Below are 22,502 nucleotides of genomic sequence, written 5' to 3' on the forward strand. Positions count from 1 at the left end.
ACTTCGCCAGGGCCCTGCCCGGCCTGCGGGAGCCGCTGCTGGAGCATCGCGCGCTGGAGGAGGAGGCCGCCCGGGAGGAGCAGGCCGCTCTGCTGGCCAAAGCGCCCTCCTTCGAGACGGCCCTGCGGCTGCCGGGCTCCAGCGCCGGCGGGGCGCCAGGCCGCAGCCGCTCCCTGGAGCTCGACCAGCGGAGCCCCGCCAGCTCCTCCGCTGAGGCCTGTGGAGGCGGGCAGTGCCCTGGCCCGGCCCTCTCGGGCCTGCAGACAGCCCCAGGGGAGGACCTGCCGGGAGGGGGCACACGTGCCAGGGAGATGGAGCGTGCAGAAGGATCCCTGCAGGGGCCAAAACGATTGCCGTCCATCCGGGGCCACCCGGGGGCCGCTCAGCAAGAGGGGTCCTCCCAGGATAGCTGTGGGGGACAGCCCACCCCTTCCTTCCATCCCCAGTGGGGTTCTGCCCCCCTGCAAGGCTGTGCCCCCCCTAAGGCTGTTACACCGCCACTTTCTGGCTCCTTTCCTGCAGAGCAGAGCTCGGGGCCCCACTGGGCATCCTTGAGTCCCTTCCTCCGGGAGGACACCCAGGCCCCCCTCTCCCCAGCCCAAGAAAGCCCCCAGCCAGGCTCTGTGGAGGGGCCGAAGGACACCCATCTCCCTGGGAGGCTGAGTGCCCCTAGCTCCCCCACTCCGGCCTCCCTGATGGGCACAGAGCCTGGCCCCTCCCAGGATGCCGAGGGCAAGGCCTTGGAGCTGGAGGACGAGACAGAGCCAGAGCCGGAGCCCAGCCCACAGCGGCCTCAGGAGCAGGCCACCACGCGGAAGTTCTCCTTGGGGCAGCGTGGGGGCTACGCAGGAGTGTCGGGCTATGGCACCTTTGCTTTTGGTGGGGACGCAGGGGGCATGCTGGGCCAGGGTCCCATGTGGGCCAGGATGGCCTGGGCCACCTCTCAGTCCTCAGAGGAGCATGAGGACACTGGGGCCCAGAGCCTGCTCCCCCAGGCCAGCGCAGCGCCCCTTCCCGAGGGCAGCGGGGCACCCCCAAGGGCCTCCCCAGAGCTGAGCTCGTGGGAAGACTTCGGCAGGGGCTCCCAAGTGTCCCTGGTGCAGATCCGAGACCTGTCTGGGGACTCAGAAGCAGCCGACACCGTGTCCCTGGACATCTCAGAGGTGGAGCCCGCCTACCTCAACCTGTCCGACCTCTACGACATCAAGTACCTCCCTTTCGAGTTCATGATCTTCAGGAAGGTCCCCAAGCCTGTGGAAGCGGAGTCATCCCCCTCCCCCGAGTCTGAGGCCGAGGAGGAGCTGGCGGAGTTCCCGGAGGCCGCGTGGCCCTGGCCAGGCACGCTGCGTCCGCCGGCCAGCCTGCAGATCACCGAGGAGCCAGAGGACATGGAGGCCTGGCTCGGGGAGGCCACCCGCAGCAGGAAGCGGAAGTGGTCACCCCCCTCTGGCGGCTTCTTCCACCTCCCCGGGGGGCCCGCACTGGAGGAGCCGCTGCAGCTGGGGCTGCGCCGGAGGGTCAGGACCTCGGTGGCCCGCATCTCCCGCCTCCTGAAGGGCAGGCCTGAAGGTGACCCCCCCACCCCACCCGCCCCCTCCGCAGGCCCCTGCAGGTGGCCGGTGTCTTGTTTGCATCTTGGGGCACCTCGCTCCCACACAGGGAAGAGCTAGGGGGACACAGAAGCCACTCTGCTCCAGGGTCCTCTCCCCCGCCCCACACAGGGGCTTCTGTTTCTCAGGTCCCCCCGTGTGGCCTCAACCCCCACCTCCCGTGTGCGTCTGAGGCCCGCTGTTGGGATCTGAGGGGGCCTGGAGACACGGGTACAAAGAGAATCAAACCAGGCCAAGCCTCCCCAAGCACCCGTGGCCCCCAGGTCCTACCTCCCCCTGGTGCCCTTGCCCTTGATCCTGATAGGTGGGGAGTGTGGTCTCTGCAGATTTTGCTCGTTTGCAGCACAGCTCCCTGGGATCTGGGCTCCTGGGCCCCTGTGGGAGTCCACTGTGGGTGGCAGGTGGCTCCCGGCAGCCAGGCCCCTCAGGGGTGACCTCCAGAGGCCTCCCCCCTGCAGGTCCGGAGAAGGAGAGCCCCCCCAGGAAGAAGGCAGGCCTGGCCTCCTTTCGGCTGGGCCTGAAAAGCAAGGACCGAGGTGAGTGCACTGCCCGAGGGGGCTGAGCTGCACTGCCGCCCAAGGAGCCCAGCTGTGGGGAACGGGCGCCCCTCTGCAGCGCCCAGATCAGTGTCGGGGACAAGTTTACATCCACAGGGGCTAGAGCCCAGATCGGTGTGAGGGGGTGCTCTGGTCCCAGCGTTGGGGCAATCCTAGAGGACTTTCTGGAGCAGGTGCCAGTGTTGGAGATGAGCTGAGTGGGGGTGGACTTCCCCAGCGTCCCCGCCTCGGGGGTCCAGGCCTTGCTCTCAGGTTAGGGGTCACCTCTGAAGGCTCACCTGCCTCCCATCCTGCTCCCCAGCTCCGTCCTTCCTAAGGGAGCTCTCGGATGAAACTGTGGTCCTGGGCCAGTCGGTGACTCTTGCCTGTCAAGTGTCAGCCCAGCCAGCTGCACAGGCCACCTGGAGCAAAGGTAAGGAGGTGTCCTGGGGCTGGGGTGCAGGAAGTGGGGGGTTCCCAGGGCGGCATTGCTCTCCCTGTGCAGAGGTACCCTGACGCCCCAGGAGGGCACGGGCCCAGGACAAGGTGCGGATGGGAGCCGCCCCCCAGGCCTGCTCTGTCCTGCTGCAGATGGCGCCCCCCTGGAGAGCAGTGGCCGCCTCCTCATCTCCTCCACGCTCAAGAACTTCCAGCTCCTCACCATCCTGGTGGTGACGGCTGACGACCTGGGCGTGTACACGTGCAGTGTGCAAAACCCGTTGGGGACCGCGGCCACCACGGCCGTCCTCCGGAAAGCAGGTAGGTGTGCCCGGCCAGTCCCGCTGGGGGGCGGTGACAGGGGCCACCCCACAGGCCGCTGCCTCCACCTGGAGGTTCTGCCTGGCCCACGGAGGCAGGGGTGGGGGCTCTTCTGGAGTACCTGGAGACCGCCTCTTACTTTGCAGGTGGGTTGACAATCCCCTCCGCCAAGGAGGCCCACGGATGTGACACTCACCACCCAGTCGTGCACGCCCTTGGGCAGGGCCAGGGCCTGGAGGGGCCACAGAAGGCGGGAGTCAGCTCTGCAGGCTGGGACCTCCCGGAGGGCAGACGGCCCAGCCCTCTCCCTGGCCCCTCTGTGTGTGGGGGCTCCTCCCCTTGCATTTCACACGACACCCCCATCCCAGCTCTTCTGGCCAACGGAGGAGAAGGCTGCTTGCCATTTTGCATTTCTGTGATCCCAAACCATGATCTCAAAAACAGTGCAGGGGACCCCAAGCAGGGGCTGTGGGTGCAGCTCTTGGGCTGGCTTGATTCCCAGCAGGTGCTTGTCGGTCGAAGCTGGGCGGTTGGGATGGGCCTCCCTGCACTGGCGGGGGTGTCCTGAGGGCCACTCCACGGGCTTGCTGAGTACGGTGCGGAGTCCGGTGGCATGGGAGCCTGGCAGGGCACTTGCCTACCGAGGCCCCCGATGCAGGAGGCCCTGGGCCCTTCGGTGCTGAAAGAAGACCCTGAATGAACAGGACCGGGAGGGGTGGGCCTGGCCGTAGGTGCAGGAGGGCGAGGCAGAGTGGGCTGGGGCTCCGAGCTGCGTCAGGAAGCCCTAGGGAGCCCCCCTCTGACCGCTGACTGGCCCGCAGAGCGCCCCTCATCGTCCCCACGCCCGGACATTGGGGAGGTGTATGCCGACGGGGTGCTGCTGGTCTGGAAGCCCGTGGAGTCCTACGGCCCCGTGACCTACATTGTGCAGTGCAGCCTGGACGGTATGAGCCGTCCCGGTGCCCCCCCACCCCGGGTGCCCATCGGGGACGCCTGCCTGGCTGGGTGGCCTCCGGCAGAGCCCAGCCACCTCCGTGCTCCCTCCGGGAAGGGTCTGTCCACCCTCTGGCCCTGGGGAGGTGGGGGGAGGCCTTGGGCTTGAGCTCACCCTCACCCCTCCATGTGGCCCAGGCCGCAGCTGGAACACGCTGGCCTCTGACATCTTCGACTGCTGCTACGGAGCCAGCAAGCTTTCCAGGGGCGGCACGTACACCTTCCGGACCGCCTGCGTCAGCAAGGCGGGCATGGGTCCTTACAGCAGCCCCTCGGAGCCAGTCCTCCTGGGAGGGCCCCGCCACCTGGGTGAGCCGCTGCGCAGGGCCTGCTGGGGACGGTGTGCTGCCACCCCGGCCACACGCACACTGGGATGGGGTTTTATTTTCTTTAAGTTCTTCTTATTTGTGAGACAGAGCGTGCACATGAGCAGGGGAGGCACAGAGAAAGCGAGTAAGAGACAATCCCAAACAGACTCCGTGGGGTTTGACCTTAGGAACCTGAGATCATGACCTGAGTGGAAATCAAGAGTCAGATGCTCAACTGACTGAGCCCCCCCTGTCCCTCCGTGGCCCACGCGGGAGAGGTCAAAGTGTGGGGCTTGACAGCAGGGCCCCTGTCACGTGCCTGGTTGGGGGGGAGCTGGGGCTGGACGGGTGCCTCCCAGTCACTGGCTCCTCCTCCCGCAGCCTCGGAGGAGGAGAGCAGCGCCCGGCGGCCGGCCCAGCCCCTCCCCAGCACGCAGACCTTCGCCTTCCAGACGCAGATCCGAAGGTGAAGGGAGGGCTGGCCGACCCGCCACACCCCGCCGCGCCGCTGGCTTGGCTTTGCCTGCCCCCATCCCAGCCTCCCTCCCCAGGTGCGCCCCCACCCAGGCCCGCCCACTTGGTCCAGAGCCTCGGTGCCGCCCCCTTCCCCCGAGGACCCCGGTCACCTCCCGCTGGGCGCGCTTTGCCGGCCGTGGGAAGCAGGGCGCGCGGGGAGTGTCCTCCCGAGCCTAGCCGGCGCTCCGTCGCGCAGGGGCCGCTTCAGCGTGGTGCGGCAGTGCCGGGAGAAGGCCAGCGGACGCGCGCTGGCCGCCAAGATCGTGCCCTATCGCCCCGAGGACCGGACCGCCGTACTGCGCGAGTACGAGGCTCTCAAGAGCCTGCGCCACCCGCACCTGGCCCAGCTGCAGGCCGCCTACCTCAGCCCCCGGCACCTGGTGCTCATCTTGGAGCTTTGCTCGGGACCCGAGCTGCTCCCCTGCCTGGCGGAGAGGTGAGGGGAGGCTTGGACGCAGGGCCCCGGGCGGGAAGGTAACGCGCGCCGTACGCTCCACCTCCCGGCCCCGCCTCCGCCGGCAGCCCGGGTCCGAGCTTTGCAGAGCGGGGTGACCCTCCCAAGCCCGCGGGAAGGGCTGGTGTGCCCGCGCTCCTTCCGCCGTGGACAGAGCCGAGCGCCTCTTCCGCGCGCCCCCAGGGCCTCCTACTCGGAATCCGAGGTGAAGGATTACCTGTGGCAGATGCTCAGCGCCGCCCAGTACCTGCACGCCCAGCGCATTCTGCACCTGGACCTTAGGTCCGAGAACATGATCGTCACCGAGTACAACTTACTCAAGGTCGTCGACCTGGGCAACGCCCAGAGCCTCGCCCAGGAGAAGGTCCTGCCCTCTGAGAGGTTCAAGGACTACGTGGAGACCATGGGTGCGCAGGGAGCTCACGCCAGCCCGACCTGGGGGGAAGAGTGGGCCCGGAGGAAACCCCGCCCCCGGGCCTGCCTCCCTCCCCAGTCTTTCATCTGTGCCCGCCCTGTGCCCACTCCCAGCTCCCGAGCTCCTGGAGGGTCAGGGTGCCGTCCCGCAGACCGACATCTGGGCCATTGGCGTGACAGCCTTCATCATGTGAGTTCTCCAAGCGCCGGCGTGGGGGGCGTGGACATCCACGGAGGGTGCCCGTGGAGCCCCCGCTGTCCTCAGCCACCCGAGAGTGACCCGAATCTCCCGGCCCCCAACGCGCGCAGGCTGAGCGCGGAGTACCCGGTGAACAGTGAAGGGACACGCGACCTGCAGAAAGCCCTGCGCAAGGGGCTCATCCGTCTTAGTCGCTGCTACGCGGGGCTGTCCGGGGGCGCCGTGGCCTTTCTCCGGAGCACGTTGTGTGCGCACGCGTGGTAAGGCGGCGGTCCTGCCCGGCTCTTCGCCCTGCGTTCCTCCCCTGGTGCCGTCCACCCACCCCGCCTGGCCCATGTCCTGCGACCCTTCTCCGCTCGGCCTCCGCTCCCGGAGCTCAGCCGGTACCGTCTCCCCCGCTCCAGGGGCCGGCCGTGCGCGTCCAGTTGCTTGCAGTGCCCGTGGCTAACCGAGGAGGGCCCTGCGGGCTCGCAGCCGGCGGCCGTCTCCTTCCCCACCGCGCGGCTCCGAGCCTTCGTGCGCGAGCGCGAGAAGAAGCGGGCGCTGCTGTACAAGAAGCACAACCCGGCCCAGGGGCGCTGAGCGGGCGCCTGGCAGGGAGGGGGCGTGTGTGGTGGGCGGTCGCCCCTCGGGCTCCCCTCTGGGCCTCACTGTGTATGAACAGACACGTCAATAAAAAAGCAGAACTGGATGAAGTGCCATCTGTTTCTTTGTGGGTTTTCTTTCTTTGGGGAAGGTGGTGAGTTTCTGCCACCTCACTTGGGGTTTGGGGGACATCAGGCAGCAGAACTGCCCTCGCTGTGGAATGGGAGGAAGTGAGGCATCCTGGTTGGTGGAGTGGAGGAGGCAGAGCCTGGGGTGACCAGTGCATCCAGCCTACACTCCTGGGGAACCTGGGGCAGTTGGTCCCCTGCCTCGCCCACCAGCTGGCCCCCACGGCACCTCTCCTGGGCTCTCGGATGCTCCGAGGTGAATGGATAGAAGATCATTAGCTTGGCCCCCTCGGTCACTTCCCTGGCCTGGTGTGGCCTCCAGGACTGTCCACAGCAGCCCTGTCTCGGTTGGAGTCAGAAAGGAGCCTGGTGGGTGACCAGCAGGCCCCCCCCGAGGGAGGCAGAGGCGGACCCCTGTACAGAAGGGCCATAGGAGCAGGATCCTGAACCAGAGTCGCCCACCCGCCCCCTGCCTCCAGCTCCTGCTAGATGTTCTGGCCACTCTGAGAGAAATCTCATTTGGAAAGAATGTGTGGTTCTGACATTGCATGAGCGCTCGCTACCTTGCTTGATCTCTCCCAGTTCTAATTCTAGTTCCAGTTAGGAATGGCGTTCTGCCAGTACTCCCTTCTGGGACAGGTCCGCTGTGCCCAGGGACTCTCTCTGTGCCCTCTGCTGAGGGCCTGTAGTCCTGACCACTCCTGCTCAGACACAGTGACACACCTCTGGTCTCAGCCCTCATGGTCTGCGTCTGGGCCCACTCCTTCCTCTCCCTCACATGCTCGCCCAGCCCCCGCTGGCCATGTGCACATCAAGCCGGGCTCTGTAGGTGGGGACCCAGGGGAGACTGTGAGCAATCTGTCTTCTAAGACTGCATTTCTTTGGTAACCTCCTCTGTGCTATGTTCTGGGATAACATGTCCTTGTCTAAGCCTGTTTAGATCAAATTTTGCAGGCTCAGCCCAGCTCCAGCTGGCCCGTGTTGATGCTCACGGGGGCTGTGCAGCGGCAACGTCTCTTTCTCTCAGGGCTCAGCTTCCCTTGCTCCCTGCTGGTGGCAAGCCCAGGTCTTCTTGTGAGTTCTGCCTTGTTACTCTGCCCCTTGTGCTTTGTGCACGGTGGCTAGTGCCTCCTCACAGCCTTGCTTTGGATTTGCCATTTCTAATGGCATGATCCATAGCCTTTTTCCTAGACTGAACCCTGCTGAATGGATTCACTCAGCCCCAAAGTCCCTGCATTTGTCTGTTATGACTATGTTATCTGTAGGCTGTTTCTAAAGATCAAATCTAATGTAGTGCATCTTGTTTTTAACAGTTGCATTGTACCTTATGATGTGGTAATTTTTAAAAATATTTTTAAGTCTATTATTTTGAGAGGGAGAGAGAGAAAGAGGGAGAGAGAGAGAGGGAGAGGGAGAGGGAGAGAGCAAGGAGGGACGGGGTGGGCAGAGGAAGGGAGAGAGACCGTCAAAAAGGCTCCACGGCCAGCAAGGAGTCTGATGCAGGGCTCAACCCCATGACCTTGGGTTCATGACTTGAGCCAAAACCAAAAGTTGGATGTTCAACCAACTGAGCCACTCAGGTGCTCCTGAATTTTGAGGATTTTGTCTGTTTTCTACATACTAGCCCTTTATGAAACATGTGGTTTATAAATATTTTCTCCCACTTTGCAGCTGTTCCCCCATCCTTTTAACAAGGCCTTTCAAAGGCCAAGTTTTAATTTTTTTTAGTACAGTTATTATTCTTATTTTTATTTCCTTTTAGTAGTCTTGATGCCCAGCACGGAGCCCAATGTGCGGGACCCAAACTCATGACCCTGAGAGCCAGACAGGAGCCAAGGTCAAGAGTCAGGTGGTTAACCGACTGCACCACCCAGGCACCCTTAGAACATTGTATTTATTTATGTATTTATTTATGTATTTATTTACTTACTTACTTACTTATAAAACAAATAAACATAGGGGAAACAAGAGAGACAAACCATAGTCTTTTTAATGTTTATTTATTTTTGAGGGAGAGAGAGCGAGATGATGATGATGATGATGATGATGATGATGATGAGGGGAAGGGCAGAAAGAGGGAGACACTGAACCCCAAGCAGGTTCCAGGCTCTGAGCTGTCAGCACAGAGCCCAACGTGGGGCTTGAACTCACGAACTGTGAGATCATGACCTGAGCCGAAGTCAGACACTTAACTGAGCCACCTAGGCGGCCCCAGATTGGGCAAGTTCTATTGTCCTATCTTCAGGTTCAGTTCTTTCCTCTGTCCCCTCCATTCTGCTCTTGAGCTACATTTTGGTTATTGTATTGTTCAGTTCTAAAATTTCCATTTGGTTATTCTTTATGTCTCTACTCCTTAGCTAAGACCCTCAAATTCTTTCCTGAAACATTTGACTTATTTATTTCACATGTGTTTGTAATTTTTTGTGGGAGTATTTTTATCATAACTTTAAGACATTTATCAGATAATTCCAATAATATTGTCAGATCAGTATTTGTGCCTATTGCTTGTCTCTCTTTTTCCACTCAGTTTGGGATCTTCCTGGTTGTTGGTTCTTGGTTATGTCAACTTATGGCTTTTTTTACTGAAATGTGGACACTTCCAGAACATGTTATGAGACTCTGGTTCTTATGTAAGGTTCGTGCTTTAGCTGCCTGTGATATAAGACGAAGTAGATTTGGCCTTTGTCCCACATTCCTGGCACAGAGTCCATAAAATTCCAGGCCCCTTGGAATTTACTGAGTGATGCAAATGTTTTCTTGTTACTCCTGAAGAGTTCTTTCAGAGCACACCTTAGTTTATGCTCATGAGGTGGCCTAGGATGGAAGCTGTGGGTGGCCTTCGGATGACCAGAAAGACCAAGTGCCTAGAGGACAGGAACTTCCATCTCTACCCCTGGCCTCTGGGGAGGGGAGGAGGCTCGACCTTGAGCTCCTCCATAAAATCTCTTGAACAATGAGATTCCAAGAGCTTCTGGGTTGATGAACACGTCAACTTGCCAGGAAGGGTGGTGACCCAGAGAGGGCATTAAAGCACCATCCCCTTCCTGTACCTTTCTCTGTGCCTCTCTTCCACCTGGATGTTCCTGAGTTGTACCCTTTATAGTAAACTGGCAAACCTAAGTGTTTCATGAATTCTGTGAGCCGTTCTAGCAAATAATCAAACCTGAGGAGATGTTTGTGGGAGCCTTCAATTTGTAGTTGGTTGGTCAGCAGTACAGGTGGCCTAGGACTTACACCTGACATTATAAGTGGGAACGGTCCTGTGGGGGCTGAGCCTTTAACCTGTAGGATCTGATGTTAATTCAAGGTATGTGGTGTCAAAACCAGACTGGATTGTTGGACGCCTAGCTGATGTCCAGAGAATAAGAGAATTGTTGTTGGTAATGGAAAGCAGACCTGACTGCCTGTCTCCAACACTACTACTCTGTCAGGGGAAGGGTTGATGCCACCTCATTACTGCCCAGTGAGGGGAGAAGCTTGGGTACCACTGACATTGCTGGCAGGGTGGGGGCCACAGTGACTGCTGAACAGAGGTGGGCATTGCAGCCACCCTCTGGTCTCCTCTGGCCCCCAGGTATTGCAGAGTGGGGCTGAAAGTCCAGCTCCCCGCTAGGTATTCTGTGACACCCTCCCAGGAGGGGTGGGTTTGGGGAGCTTCATTACAGCCTGGATAGGGCCAAAGTCTGGAATATTTGAGTTTTCTGTTCTGCTAGTCTGCCCCATCCTGGTCCGATGGCTAGAAGGAGTAGGCTTTCCAGGGCCATTGTTTTGCCTGTGCTCATTTGTGTTTCTGAGTTGTTAACTTCTTGTCTTCCCAGTCTGGGATATATAAAGGAGAAAGAAAACCCAAGAAAATCACCATGGTGTTGCTCCTGGGTCACAGGTTCCCTATGGGCCACCTTGTGTCTCTACTTTTCAAGGTTGTTGTAGAATGAATTGTGCCCCATCCTCCCAAACTATATGTTCAAATCCTAACCCCTGAACATCTGAGGTGACTGTATTTGTGACAGTATTTGGAAACAGGGTCTTTAATGAGTTAATTAAGATACAATGAGGTCACGAGGGTGGGTTCCAACCCACCTTTATAAGAAGAGGTCTTCTGAGTCTTTCTAAGAAGAGGTCAGGACACAGACCGGCACAGAGGGATGACCACATGAGGGCATACCACGGAGAGAGGCCTCGGGAGGGACCGTCCCTGCCCATGACTGGGTCTCAGACTCCCAGACTCTGGGAGTGAGAATCAATGAATGTCTGCTATTTAAACCTCCTAGTGTTTATTATATAGCCTGAGTTGACTATCATAAGGGTCTTCTTGTGTTTGTTTTATGTGAAATTTCTGAACTTTTATTTGTATCTAGTGAAAGGAATAGTCAGAAGTTCACACTCTATTGTTTTCAGAAGCGAAGGTCCCTTAGTTACCATTTTAGAGTATTTCTCTGTAACCCGGGCATCCAATCATTGATTGATGGGTAAAGAAGATGGGATCCATCCATACAATGAGGTATTACTCAGCCTTAGAAAAGAATGAGATCTTCCCATTCATTTGTGACAACATGGAAGGGCCGCGTGGGTATTATGCTAAGTGAAATAAGTCAGGGAAAGACAAGTAAGGTTTCACTCCTATCTGGAATTTAAGAAACAAAGCAAATGAGCAAAGCAAATAGAAAAGAGATGAACAAAATAACATATTCTTAAATACAGAGAACAAACTGGTGGTTGCCAGAGGGGAAGTGGGGGGCAATGGGTGAGATAGATAAGGGGGATTTAGATGTACAAACTCGCAGTGACAAAATAAAGAAGTCATGGAGTTAAAAAGTAGAACAATAAGATTGGTGACGGATGGTGATATACTTGTTGTGATGAACACTGAGTGATGCACAGATTTGTCAAGTCACTGTATTGTACACCTGAACCTAATATAACACTATGCACCAATTACCCTTCAATTTAAAAAAGAACACACGACATAAAACCTAACTAGGCACCTGGGTGGCTCAGTCGGTTAAGCATCCAGCTCTGCTTCAGTTAAGGTCATGATCTCATGGTTCATGAATTCAAGCCCTGCATTGGCCTCTGTGCTGGTAGCATATAAGATGCTTGGAATTCTCTCCCTCTCTTTCTGCCCATCCCCTGTTTACTCTGTCTCTTGCTCAAAATAAATAAATAGACTTTAAAATTTGAAAAAAAAACCCACCTAACTAAATATAAGCAAATAGAATCCCCCAATGTTTAAGGATAACCCATGATGATAATGTAAGACTTATCTTAGGAATACTAAGTTGGTTTACAATTCAAAAATTAATCAGTGCGGTAGAGTGACATTAGCAAAATGTCACATGAGGAAACCCCATTTTTTAAATTTAGATTTTAGTTAGTTAACATACAGTGCAATATTGGTTGCAGGAGTAGAATTCAGTGATTCCATCATTTACATACAACACCCAGTGGACATCTCAATAAGTGCCCTCCTTAATACTCATCACCCATCTAGCCCATTCCCCACCCACCTCCCTCCATCAACCCTGTTTGTTGTCTGTCATTAAGAGTCTCCCGTGGTTTGTTTTCAAATCTCCTCTTCCCTCTCTTTCCAAATGTTCATCTGTTTTGTTTCTTAAATTCCACATCCATATGATATGTGTCTTTTTCTGACACGTTCTAGCTCCATTTATATCTTTGCAAATGGCAAGATTTCATTCTTTTTGATAACTGAGTAATATATATATATATATATATATATATATATATATATATACATACATATACACACACACACACACACCACATCCTCTTTATCCACTCATCAGTCAATGGACATTTGGACTTTTCTCATAGCTTGACTATTTTTGATAATTCTGTTATAAACATTGGGATGCATGTACCCCTTCAAATCTGTATTTTTTTTATATAAGAAGGTCCATTTACGTTCTCCATGAGAAAAATAAAAAACAGAACAAAAACGGCGACTGGCTAAAATAATGTTATAGGAGCTCTGGAAAACAAGCAAAGGTTTGCAACAAGTAAAGTCTCCTTTGAAATGGAATGGAAGTTCATGGTGTTTCTACTTGCGTAGCCCACTACTCCAGTGTGGTACAGCCATGAAAGACCAAGCAGTGTAGTTCCTAGTCCCCTCCCTTGAATGAGGCAGAGTTGACCCCTGTATGCAATGGTCTTGCCTGTCTGCTGGATGCCTGAAGGACTGATCTCTCATGGTGTTTCTACTTGCGTAGCCCACTACTCCAGTGTGGTACAGCCATGAAAGACCAAGCAGTGTAGTTCCTAGTCCCCTCCCTTGAATGAGGCAGAGTTGACCCCTGTATGCAATGGTCTTGCCTGTCTGCTGGATGCCTGAAGGACTGATCTCTATCTTACCTAACTTGGATCTCAGATGGAGAAAAGCGGGCAGCCACTGATCATGGAAGCTACAGGGAGACTGATGCCTTACAGATATTTGTGACAAAAAATTACAGGTGGAGACATATAAGGGACAATCTAAGATCCTAAGGAGAAGCTGGAGGCGACTCTTTGAGAAACTGAGACATTCAAACGCAGCCACATGTACATGAGAATTGAAAAAGTCAGTGAGTTGCAGGCAAGATGTATCAAAAGCCTCCACAACACCTGGAGCAGACCTCCGGGCTAGGAGCTGTTCAACTGAACAGCAGAGAACTGCCCCAGACAGACCTAACATGCAAAGACATGAGGTAGTGGCTGGTTTTATCAAATGTCTACTTTTCTACAAAACCAAAAACCATAAGGCATTCATAGAAGAGCGGGGTAATGGGCCCTTCAATGGTACAAAGTAAATTTCCAGAAATTGTCCCTGAGGAAGCACAGACATTGGATTTACTAGATAGAAACTTGAAAACAATTGTCTTAAGTATAACCAAAGAGTTAGAGGAAAACAAAGGCAAAGAACTAAAAGAATTCAAGGAAAAAAAATATGAGCAGGATGAGAATATCCATAAAGAGATAGAAATACATTAAAAAAATGGATAAGAACTTCTGAGCTAAAAATACAGGAAATATATTGAGAAATAGAATTTATTTTATTTTAATATATATTTTTAGATTTTATGTTTAAGCAATCTCTACACACAAAGTGGGGCTCGAAGTCACAGCCAAAGATAACAAGTTGCACGCTCTACTGACTGAGCCGGCCAGGGGCCCTCCAAAAGAGAAGTTAAACAGCAGATTTGTGCAGGCAGAAAAAAAAAGACAGTGACTGAAGAAGGTACAGTTGAAATTATGTAGCCTGAGGAGCAGAAAGAAACAAGATGTAGAAAAACGAACAGAGCCTAAGGGATGGTGGCACAACATCAAGGGTCTCAAAACAGGCATTATGGGAATCCCAAAAGGAGAAGAGAGAAAGAGACAGAGAAAGAGCAGAGAGATTATCTGAAGAATTAATGCCTAAAAACAGTTTAATTTAATAAAATACAGAAATCTAAAAATCCAGAAATCTAAAAAAAAGTCTAAAAATCAATGAACTCCTAGTAGGATAAACTAAGAACTGAAGCACATTATAATCAAACTGTTGAAAGACAAAGATAAACAAGCAGCAAGAGAGAAACAACTCATCATGTACAAGGAATTCTAAATAAGATCGTAAGTCAATTTTTCAGTAGAAACCTTGTGGCTCAGAAGGTGGTACTGAAAAGTTGTAAAAAAAAAGAAATCTGTCAACTAAGAACACTGCGGCTGGGAAAACTATCCTTGAAAACTCAGGGAGAAATTAAGACCTTTCCTGATAAACAAAAGGTTAGAGAACTTATTTAGAGAACTTATTTTTAAATACATTTTTATTAAAGTATAATGGACATACAGTGCTATATTAGTTTCCAGTGTGAAAGTGAGTGAATTTATTACCATTGCTCTACACACACAACACAAAAATGCGTACGGGAGTCCTTGAGGTTGAAATGAAAGGAATTAGATAATAAGTAAGAACCATATGAAGATATCAGCTCAATCCCTGGAGAGACTGAAGTCCTGAGGTCAGTCAGGCACCGACGCGCCATCAGCTCCTCTGCCGCCATGTTGCCACGCATGTTCCTGGAGCAGTAGATGCCATCCACCACCCCACTGGGGCAGGACAATTGGAAGCTCGCTCTCCCTGCGTCCTTGGTGTACCCTTGACCCATGTGCCTCTCTCCTCAGGGCAATTTTCACCTGTGACTTTTTCCATAACAAACCATAACTGTGCTGAGTTCTGAGAGTACTTGTAGTGAATCACTGGTGGTCTTGGTGTGTCCCCGGCAGCATCTGCAGTGACTATTCCTGACCCTGAAACTCCTGGCTAACTACCAGTTCAACCCTTCAGCTTGGAGGCCTCAACCTCCCCCCACACACTCGGCATTGAAGCAAAACTCACAGTGCAGGCTCTACCTGATGCACCCAAGCTGGCCCAAACCTCACCTGGGGCTCTACCATTTCTCAGATGGTCAGTCTGGAAGCCCAGGCACCAATCCTCCTCTACTCTTTCTCTCACCCTCATAGCCAAGCACCCCTTCGCCCCATCCCTCATGTCCTGAGTCTGTCAGATCTTCCCTCCCCGATCCCACCTGCTTGACCATCACTCCAGTTCACGCCAGCCTCTCCCGTCTCTATGACAACAGTATTCTATCCACTGCCTCTGTATCCAATTAGCTTTCTAAGGTGCTGTCCACACCGCTTTCACTTTTGAAAACACAAATTTCGTCCTGTGCCCCACCCCAGTGGCTTCCCGATGCTTGTAGAATAAGGTCAATCCTTACTTATCCCCTATGTCCCCTCCGCAACCCCTCCTCACACTCCAGCAGGCTTCCTGTAAGATGCCCTCAGACAGTCTTGCCCCTTTCCTGGAATCTTATCTCTGTTCACAGCTCCACTTCCCCCGCCATGTCCGTCGGGCCACCTCCCACTTGTGCTGGTGGCATCTCAGGACCCGGCAGACACTCAACCACACACAAACATTCTACGTTGTTCTGTGTTATTCTAGAACAGTTATCCTATGTTATCCTTGTCATTCCGTTACTCTACCCTGGGATCTATTCTTCCCCACCCTCCAAACCGGCCTTCAGGTTGCTATGAAACATACGCCAGATTTGGTGTAAATCTCTTGTTACGAAGATGTGACCTAATGATCAGCTTTCGAGTATAAAACTCTAATGTGTTCTCTGGTGTAAACGTGCCTGTCCTTCCCAACTCAGGCAATGGAAGACTCCTGATTTTATCAATCATTTCTCCAGGAGGCACATCCCAGCTCCAGGAGGACGGAGCTCAGAGGGTCTGAGTTCTCGGGCATGTTATCAGCACCATAAGTAATGCCCAGCAGATGCAGGTACTGTTATGGGCTGAATGTTTGTGTTTCTACAAACATTTTTATTTTTTAATTTATAAAAATGTTTATGGGGCTCCTGGATGGCTCAGTCAGTTGAGCATCAGGCTTCAGCTCAGGTCATGGTCTCACTGTCCCTGAGTTGGAGCCTCATGTTGGGCTCTGTGCTGACAGCCCAGAGCCTGCAGCCTGTTTTGAATTCTGTGTCTCCCTCTCTGTCTCTGCCCCTCCCCCATTCATGCTCTGCCTGCCTCTCAAAAATAAATAAACATTAAAAAAAATGTTAAAAAATATTTATTTATTTTTGAGAGAGAGAAACAGAATATGAGTACTAGAGGAGCAGAGAGAGGGAGGAGACAGAGGATCTGCAGCAGGTTCCAGGCTCTGAGCTGTCAGCACAGAGCCCAAGGTGGGGCTGAAGCCCACCAACCAAGAGATCATGACCTGAGCTGAAGTCGGACGCTCAACTGACTGAGCCCCCCAGATGCCCCTGGGTTCCCACAAAATGTTTTATGTTGAAGCCCTAGCCCCCAATGTGATGGTGTTGGGAGCGGGGCCACTGGAAGGTAATTAGGTTTAGATTAGGTCATGAGGGCAGGCCTCCATCATGGGATTAGTGTTGTTCTAAGAAGAGGAGAAGCCCGCCCTCTCTTCCCACCCTGGGGCACAGCAAGAGAGCGATCTGCAAGCCAGGAAGTGGTTCTCACCTAGAGCCAAATCATCTGGCTCCTCCACCTTGGACTTTCCAGCCAGTAGAGATATGAGAAAATAAGTGTCTGTTGTTTAAGCCCCTCCAGGCCAGGGTATTTTGTTATGGAGCTGCAAGCGGCCTAAAAGAGGTGCCCAATAAACATTGGCTCATTGGATGTGCACATGACTGTTGGTTTTGGACAAGTACAATTTAGAATGAAGACCAAGGATTTTAAAGGAGTTTACTGGGCCAGCTTATTACTGATAGGATAGCATTAAAAAAATTAAAAGTATTCATTTATTTATTTACTTAGACCTATTTACTTATTTATTTAAGTAATCTCTACTCCCAACGTCGGGCTTGAACTCACAATCCTGAGATCAAGAGTCACATCCTCCTCCAACCAAGCCAGCCAGGCGCCCCTAATGATAGCATTAAAAAAAATGAAATAATCTGTACAGGAGATACATAGTGTCCACATCTTGAGCTATTGGCTAGGTTTTTATAGTTACATAAAGAGTGAATCTCAAATAATATTAACTTAGAAGTTAAAAACCTGATAGTCTCAGAGTACATTTGTTATAATTACTTCTTTTTTAAAATGTATTTATTTATTTTGAGAGAAAACGAGAGAGAGAGAGAGAGAGAGAGAGAGAGAGAGAGAGAGCGAGCAAGCAGGAGCGGGGGAGAGAGGATCCCAAGCAAGTATGTGCTGTCAGCACAGAGCCCGATGTGGGGCCTCATCCCATGAACCATAAGCTCATGACCTGAGCCACAAACAAGAGTTGGATGTTTAACTGAATGAGCCAACCAGGCACCTCATAACTACTTCTTTTTTTTTTTTTATAACTACTTCTTATATAGACGATTCTTAATCCAGGATGCTATGCCAAAATATTTTAATTAGTTTAGACAATCATACAGAACCATCTAGAAATAAAATTTGAGTGAAATTTACTTTATGTCAAAAGGGAGAGGAAAACTTGAGAAAGTAACTGTGTCCAATGTCTGTTAATTCTGTCCCATCACAAGAAGCTTGGAATTGGGTTGCAGGTGTCTGCGAGTGTCCTCTTAGGGGCTGCTGGGTCCTAGGGCCCTGGCTGGAGGCAGCACAGGGCCCACTGAGGCAAGGGCCTGGAGCTGGTGGCCCGATACCTCGGTTGGTCTGCCACCCATTGTCCCAGCGCCTGAATGGACCCTGGGAGGGGGCATGTTGAAGGGGGACACGGCTCCAAAACCAGGTAGACTGTGGGGCACATATCTATTCCCAGGTCCATGAAGTCCATCTCCCAGTGCCTCCTTCTTTCTTGTATGAATAAGTGGGGGGGAGACTGCCCAGCCCATCAAAAATGGCTGACCTAGGAATTCAGCAAATCCTCTCCCCAAAAAGTAAAAAAACTGAACACAGTTGGCAAAACAACTATATGAAGACTGAGAATTTACCAGAAGCATACACCAACTGAAAACCTTCATTCGAGAGAATATCCTGAGCCTTGGCAAGGATGGGGGAGGGGCACCTGGGGCATGTCAGCCTGGGGCGCCCCTGCTCCCCATCTCCACAGCAACGCACCCAAGTACGTGAGGCACGAGGTGACAGACCTGAAGGGAGACAGAGGCAGTAACACAGTTACGTAGGAAGTTTCAGTAGCTCACTTTCAGCAGTGGATTGAACAGGCAGAACGTCCATACGGAAACAGAGCTCTTGAACAACACTACTGATGAACTGGACCCAACAGAAATGTACAGGACACTCCACCCCAAAGGAGCAGAATAGGAACTCTGCTCAAGTGAACACAGAAGAGTCTCCAGGGTGGACCACATGCTGGGCCGCAAGCAAAGTCTTCACAAACTTGAACAGACTGAGTCACTGGTGATGAAAAAGAATGAACTCTTGTCATTTGCAACAATGTGGATGGAACTGGAGGATATTACGCTAAGTGAAATAAGTCAGTCAGAGGAAGACAGAGGCCATACGATTTCACTCCTGTGTGGTTGGGGTTGGGGCTGGGGGGAGGGGAAAATGGGTGATGGGCATCAAGGAGGGCGCTTGTTGGGATGAGCACTGGGTGTTGTATGTACGTGATGAACCACAGGAGTCTACTCCCGAAGTCAAGACTATACTGTATACACTGGATGTTATTAGCTAACTTGACAATTATTTAAAAAAAATAGTAACAAAAATAAAAGACTGAGTCATACCAAGTGTGTTATCTGACCTCAGTGGAACGAAGCTAGAGATGAACAGCAAGAGGAAAATGGGGGAGGGGAGCGTATACAGGTGGAAATTAGACAAACAGTTAGACAAACAGTCTTAAACAACAAATGAGCCAGAGGAAAAAATCACAGGGGAAATTAGAAAATACATTGAGGCAAAGGAAAACATAACCTGCAAAACACATGGAACGCAGAAAAAGCAGTGCAAGAGGAGGTTTATAGTGGTAAATATCTACAGTTTTTTAAAGAAAAAGGTCTCAAGTCAATAACCTAACTTTATAACTCAAGAAACTAGGAAAAGAAGAACAAACTAAACTCAGTGTTAACAGAAGAAGGCAATATTAGAGGAAAAATTAGTAAGATATAATAGAAAACTACAGAAAAACCATTGAGACTGAGTTTTTTTTTAAAAGATCAACAAAATTGACAAACTTTTAGCTATAATAACTGAAAAAAAGGAGAAGACTCAAATAACAAAACTGAGAAATGAAAGGAACATTACAATTGATGCCAGAAGAATTAGGAGGATCATAAGAGCCTACTGTGAACAAGGGATGCCAATAAATTGGATAATTGAGAAGAAATGGATAAATTTCTAGGACCATACAATGTAGCAAGACTGAATCATGGAGAAATAAAAATTCTCAGCAGACTATAACTCATAAAGACATTTAACCAGGAATCAAAATCTTCCCAATAAAAAGATTCAATGGAGAATTTCATCAAACATTTGAAAAACTCCAAGGGACGCCCGAGTGACTCAGTCAGTTAAGCATCTGACTTCAGCTCAGGTCATTATCTTGCGCTTCATGGGTTCGAGCCCCGCGGCAGTCTCTGTGCTGTCAGCTCAGAGCCTGGAGCCTGCTTCAGTTTCTATATGTCTCTTTCTTTCTGCCTCTCTCTCTCTCTCTCAAAAATGAATAAATATTTAAAAATTAAAAAAAAAACTATATAACTCCTAGAATAAAACATAGGGGGAAAGCTTCATGACATTGGATTTGATCATGATTTCTTGGGTATGACAGCAAAAGCAGAAAAAAAAAAAAACAAAGATAGACAAGTGGAACATGTTAAAATTAAAAAGTTCTACGCATTAAAGAAAATAAGAAGCAGAGTGAGAAGACTACCTATGGAATGGCATAAAATTTGTGGAAATTATAGATATGATAAGGGACTAATATTCAGAATATGTAAAGAACTTCAGAACTCAACAAGAACAACAAGTAACCATAGTTTTTAAAAGGGCAAACGACTTGGATAGACATTTCTCCAAAGAAGATACACATAAGGTCAACAAGCACATCACAAAGGGCTAAATGTTGGGGCGCCTGGGGGGCTCAGTCAGTTAAGCGTCCGACTTTGGCTCAGGTCATGATTTCATGATTCGTGAGTTTGAGCCCTGCATCAGGCTCTATGCTGACAGCTCGGAACCTGGAATCTGCTTCGGATTCTGTATCTCCCTCTCTCTTGCTGACCCTCCACCCTCTCTCTCTCTCAAAAATAATTAATATTAAGAAAGGGCTAGTTGTTATTAATCACCAGGGCAATGCCAATCAAAACCACAGTGACATCATCCTACACTCATTACATGGCTGTATTCAAACATCCAACATCCAGAAAATAACAAGTGTTGGTGAAGACGTGGAGAAACCAGAACTCCTGTGCATGGTTGGTGAGAATGGAAAATGGTATAGTTCTGATATAAAACAATATGGAGGTTCCCTTAAAAATTAAAAATAAGGGGCTCCTGAATGGCTCAGTCAGTTGAGTGTCCAAGTTCTGCTCAGATCGTGATCTCACAGTTTGTGGGTTTGAGCTCTGCACTGGGCTCTGTGCTGACAGCGCAAAAATGATCTCTCTCTTTCTCTCTCTGCCTCTTTCCCATTCACACTCTCTCTCAAAGATAAATAAAGATTAAAAATTAAAAATAAAATTACAATGTGATTTAGCATTCCCACTTCTGGGTACACACCCCAAAGATTTGAAAACAGGATCTCAAAGGGCTATTTGTATAACTATGTTCACTGTAGCATATTTCCAGTAGCCAAGAGGTAGAGAAAGCCTTACCGGCAATAGACACTCGCATTGTATGCACACAATGGAATAATATTCGGCCACTAAAAAGAAGGAAATCCTGACCCCCACTGCAACATGGATGCACCATGAGGACATCACCCTGAGTGAGCAAAGCCAGACACAAAAAGACAAATCCTGCATGAATCCACTTCTGGGAGGCAGCTCAACTAGTCAGACTCTGAGAAACAAGAATGTGAGTGGCAGGTGCCAGCAGCAGAAGCGAGAGGGGGGAGAGGGAAACTGTTCAATGAGTATAAATTTTTAATAGAGCTAATCCTACTGTACTGTACAGCTAAAAAGGTGAAGATGGTAAATTTTGTGATATCCTTTCAGTCCTATTTGTAAAAGATGAGTAGGCATGATTTCACTCACATGTGGAATTTAAGAAATAAAAGAAATGAGCAAAGGAAGAGACAGAGAGAATCCAAGAAACAGACCCTTGATGCTAGAGAACACGTTGATGGTTCCCAGAGGGGAGGTGGGTGAGGGACGGGGGACATGGGTGATGGGCACTAAGGAGGGCACCGCTGTGATGGGCGCCGGCTGATGTACAGGAATGATGAATCCTGAGACTCTATCCCCAAAACTAACAGGACGCTGTACGTTAACTGCCTGGGATTTTAATAAAAACTAAAAACAATCGGTAGGCATCTCAATACAGAAATAAAAATAATTGGAAGGATGATGACAATGATCCATAGAGATAAAAATGGTCAAAACGGAGAAATTATAACCAGGAAACAGATGGACACTGTCCTCCACAAAGGAAGAGGAAATAATGATACTTTCAGATATACAAAAAACAGAGAGAATTTGTTGCTAGCTGACTTCCCTTACAAGAAACACTAGAGGACATTGTTCAGACTGAAAGAAATTGACCTCAAAGAAAACTCAAATCAATGTGAGGAAATAAAAAGCACAGTAAAGATAATTACACAGATAGATATGAAAGATAGAATCAATAAAATTTGCTCTTAAGTGATTAAAAAATAACTGCATGAAACATAAAATTGTACAGCTGGGGGGATAACGTGTAAAGATCTAACATACATAACAAGAAAAGCACACAGAATGGAGTGAGGATGGAGCTATGCTGAAGACAGTTTTGCTAACCCAGAGGAAGAAATAAAAAGTACTCAAAATGAGAAACATGTAGGTTAATGTAAAAGTCTCTATGAATATGTTTCTATTTATTTCTCTTAACTTCTTTTTTAAAATTTTTTTAAATGTTTTATTTATTTTTGAGACAGAGACAGAGGATGAGCAGGTAGGGGAAGAGAGAGAGGGAGACACAGAATCGGAAGCAGGCTCTGGGCTCTGAGCTAGCTGTCAGCACAGAGCCCGACACGGGGCGCGAACACACAAATGTGAGATCATGACCTGAGCAGAAGTCGGAGGCTTAACCGACTGAGCCACCCAGGAGCCCCTTAACTTCTTTAAAATACCTAAGATTAGGGGTTCCTGGGTAGCTCCGCTGGTTAAGTGTCAGACTCTTGATCTTGATTCAGGTCATGATGTCATGGTTTGTGAGTTCAAGACCCTCATTGGGCTCTGTGCTGACAGTGCAGGACCTGCTTGGGGTCTTCTCTCTCTCTCTCTCTCTTTCTGCCTCTACCCTGCTCTTTCTCTAAAAAATAAACAAGCTTAAAAAAATAAAATACCTAAGATTATATAAAGCAATAATGAAAACATTGTATCATTGG

The 22,502-nt window shown here is 50.8% G+C and overlaps 1 protein-coding gene across 1 annotated transcript in view; it reads left to right on the forward strand.

Annotated features, from left to right (window-relative positions):
• The window catches only part of OBSCN (obscurin, cytoskeletal calmodulin and titin-interacting RhoGEF), a 147,502-nt gene extending 141,012 nt beyond the window's left edge, over positions 1-6,490 (forward strand). Inside the window, 12 exon segments of the mRNA XM_029941729.1 lie at positions 3-1,569; positions 2,069-2,146; positions 2,469-2,579; positions 2,738-2,905; positions 3,727-3,849; positions 4,037-4,207; positions 4,588-4,672; positions 4,919-5,158; positions 5,360-5,583; positions 5,705-5,780; positions 5,900-6,049; positions 6,194-6,490. Of these exon segments, the coding sequence (XP_029797589.1) occupies positions 3-1,569; positions 2,069-2,146; positions 2,469-2,579; positions 2,738-2,905; positions 3,727-3,849; positions 4,037-4,207; positions 4,588-4,672; positions 4,919-5,158; positions 5,360-5,583; positions 5,705-5,780; positions 5,900-6,049; positions 6,194-6,371 (3,171 nt within the window). The 3' untranslated portion in view covers positions 6,372-6,490.
• Positions 6,491-22,502: the final 16,012 nt, after the last annotated feature.

The sequence above is a fragment of the Suricata suricatta genome, chromosome 6 (assembly GCF_006229205.1).
Source record: "Suricata suricatta isolate VVHF042 chromosome 6, meerkat_22Aug2017_6uvM2_HiC, whole genome shotgun sequence".
Taxonomy (NCBI): domain Eukaryota; kingdom Metazoa; phylum Chordata; class Mammalia; order Carnivora; family Herpestidae; genus Suricata; species Suricata suricatta.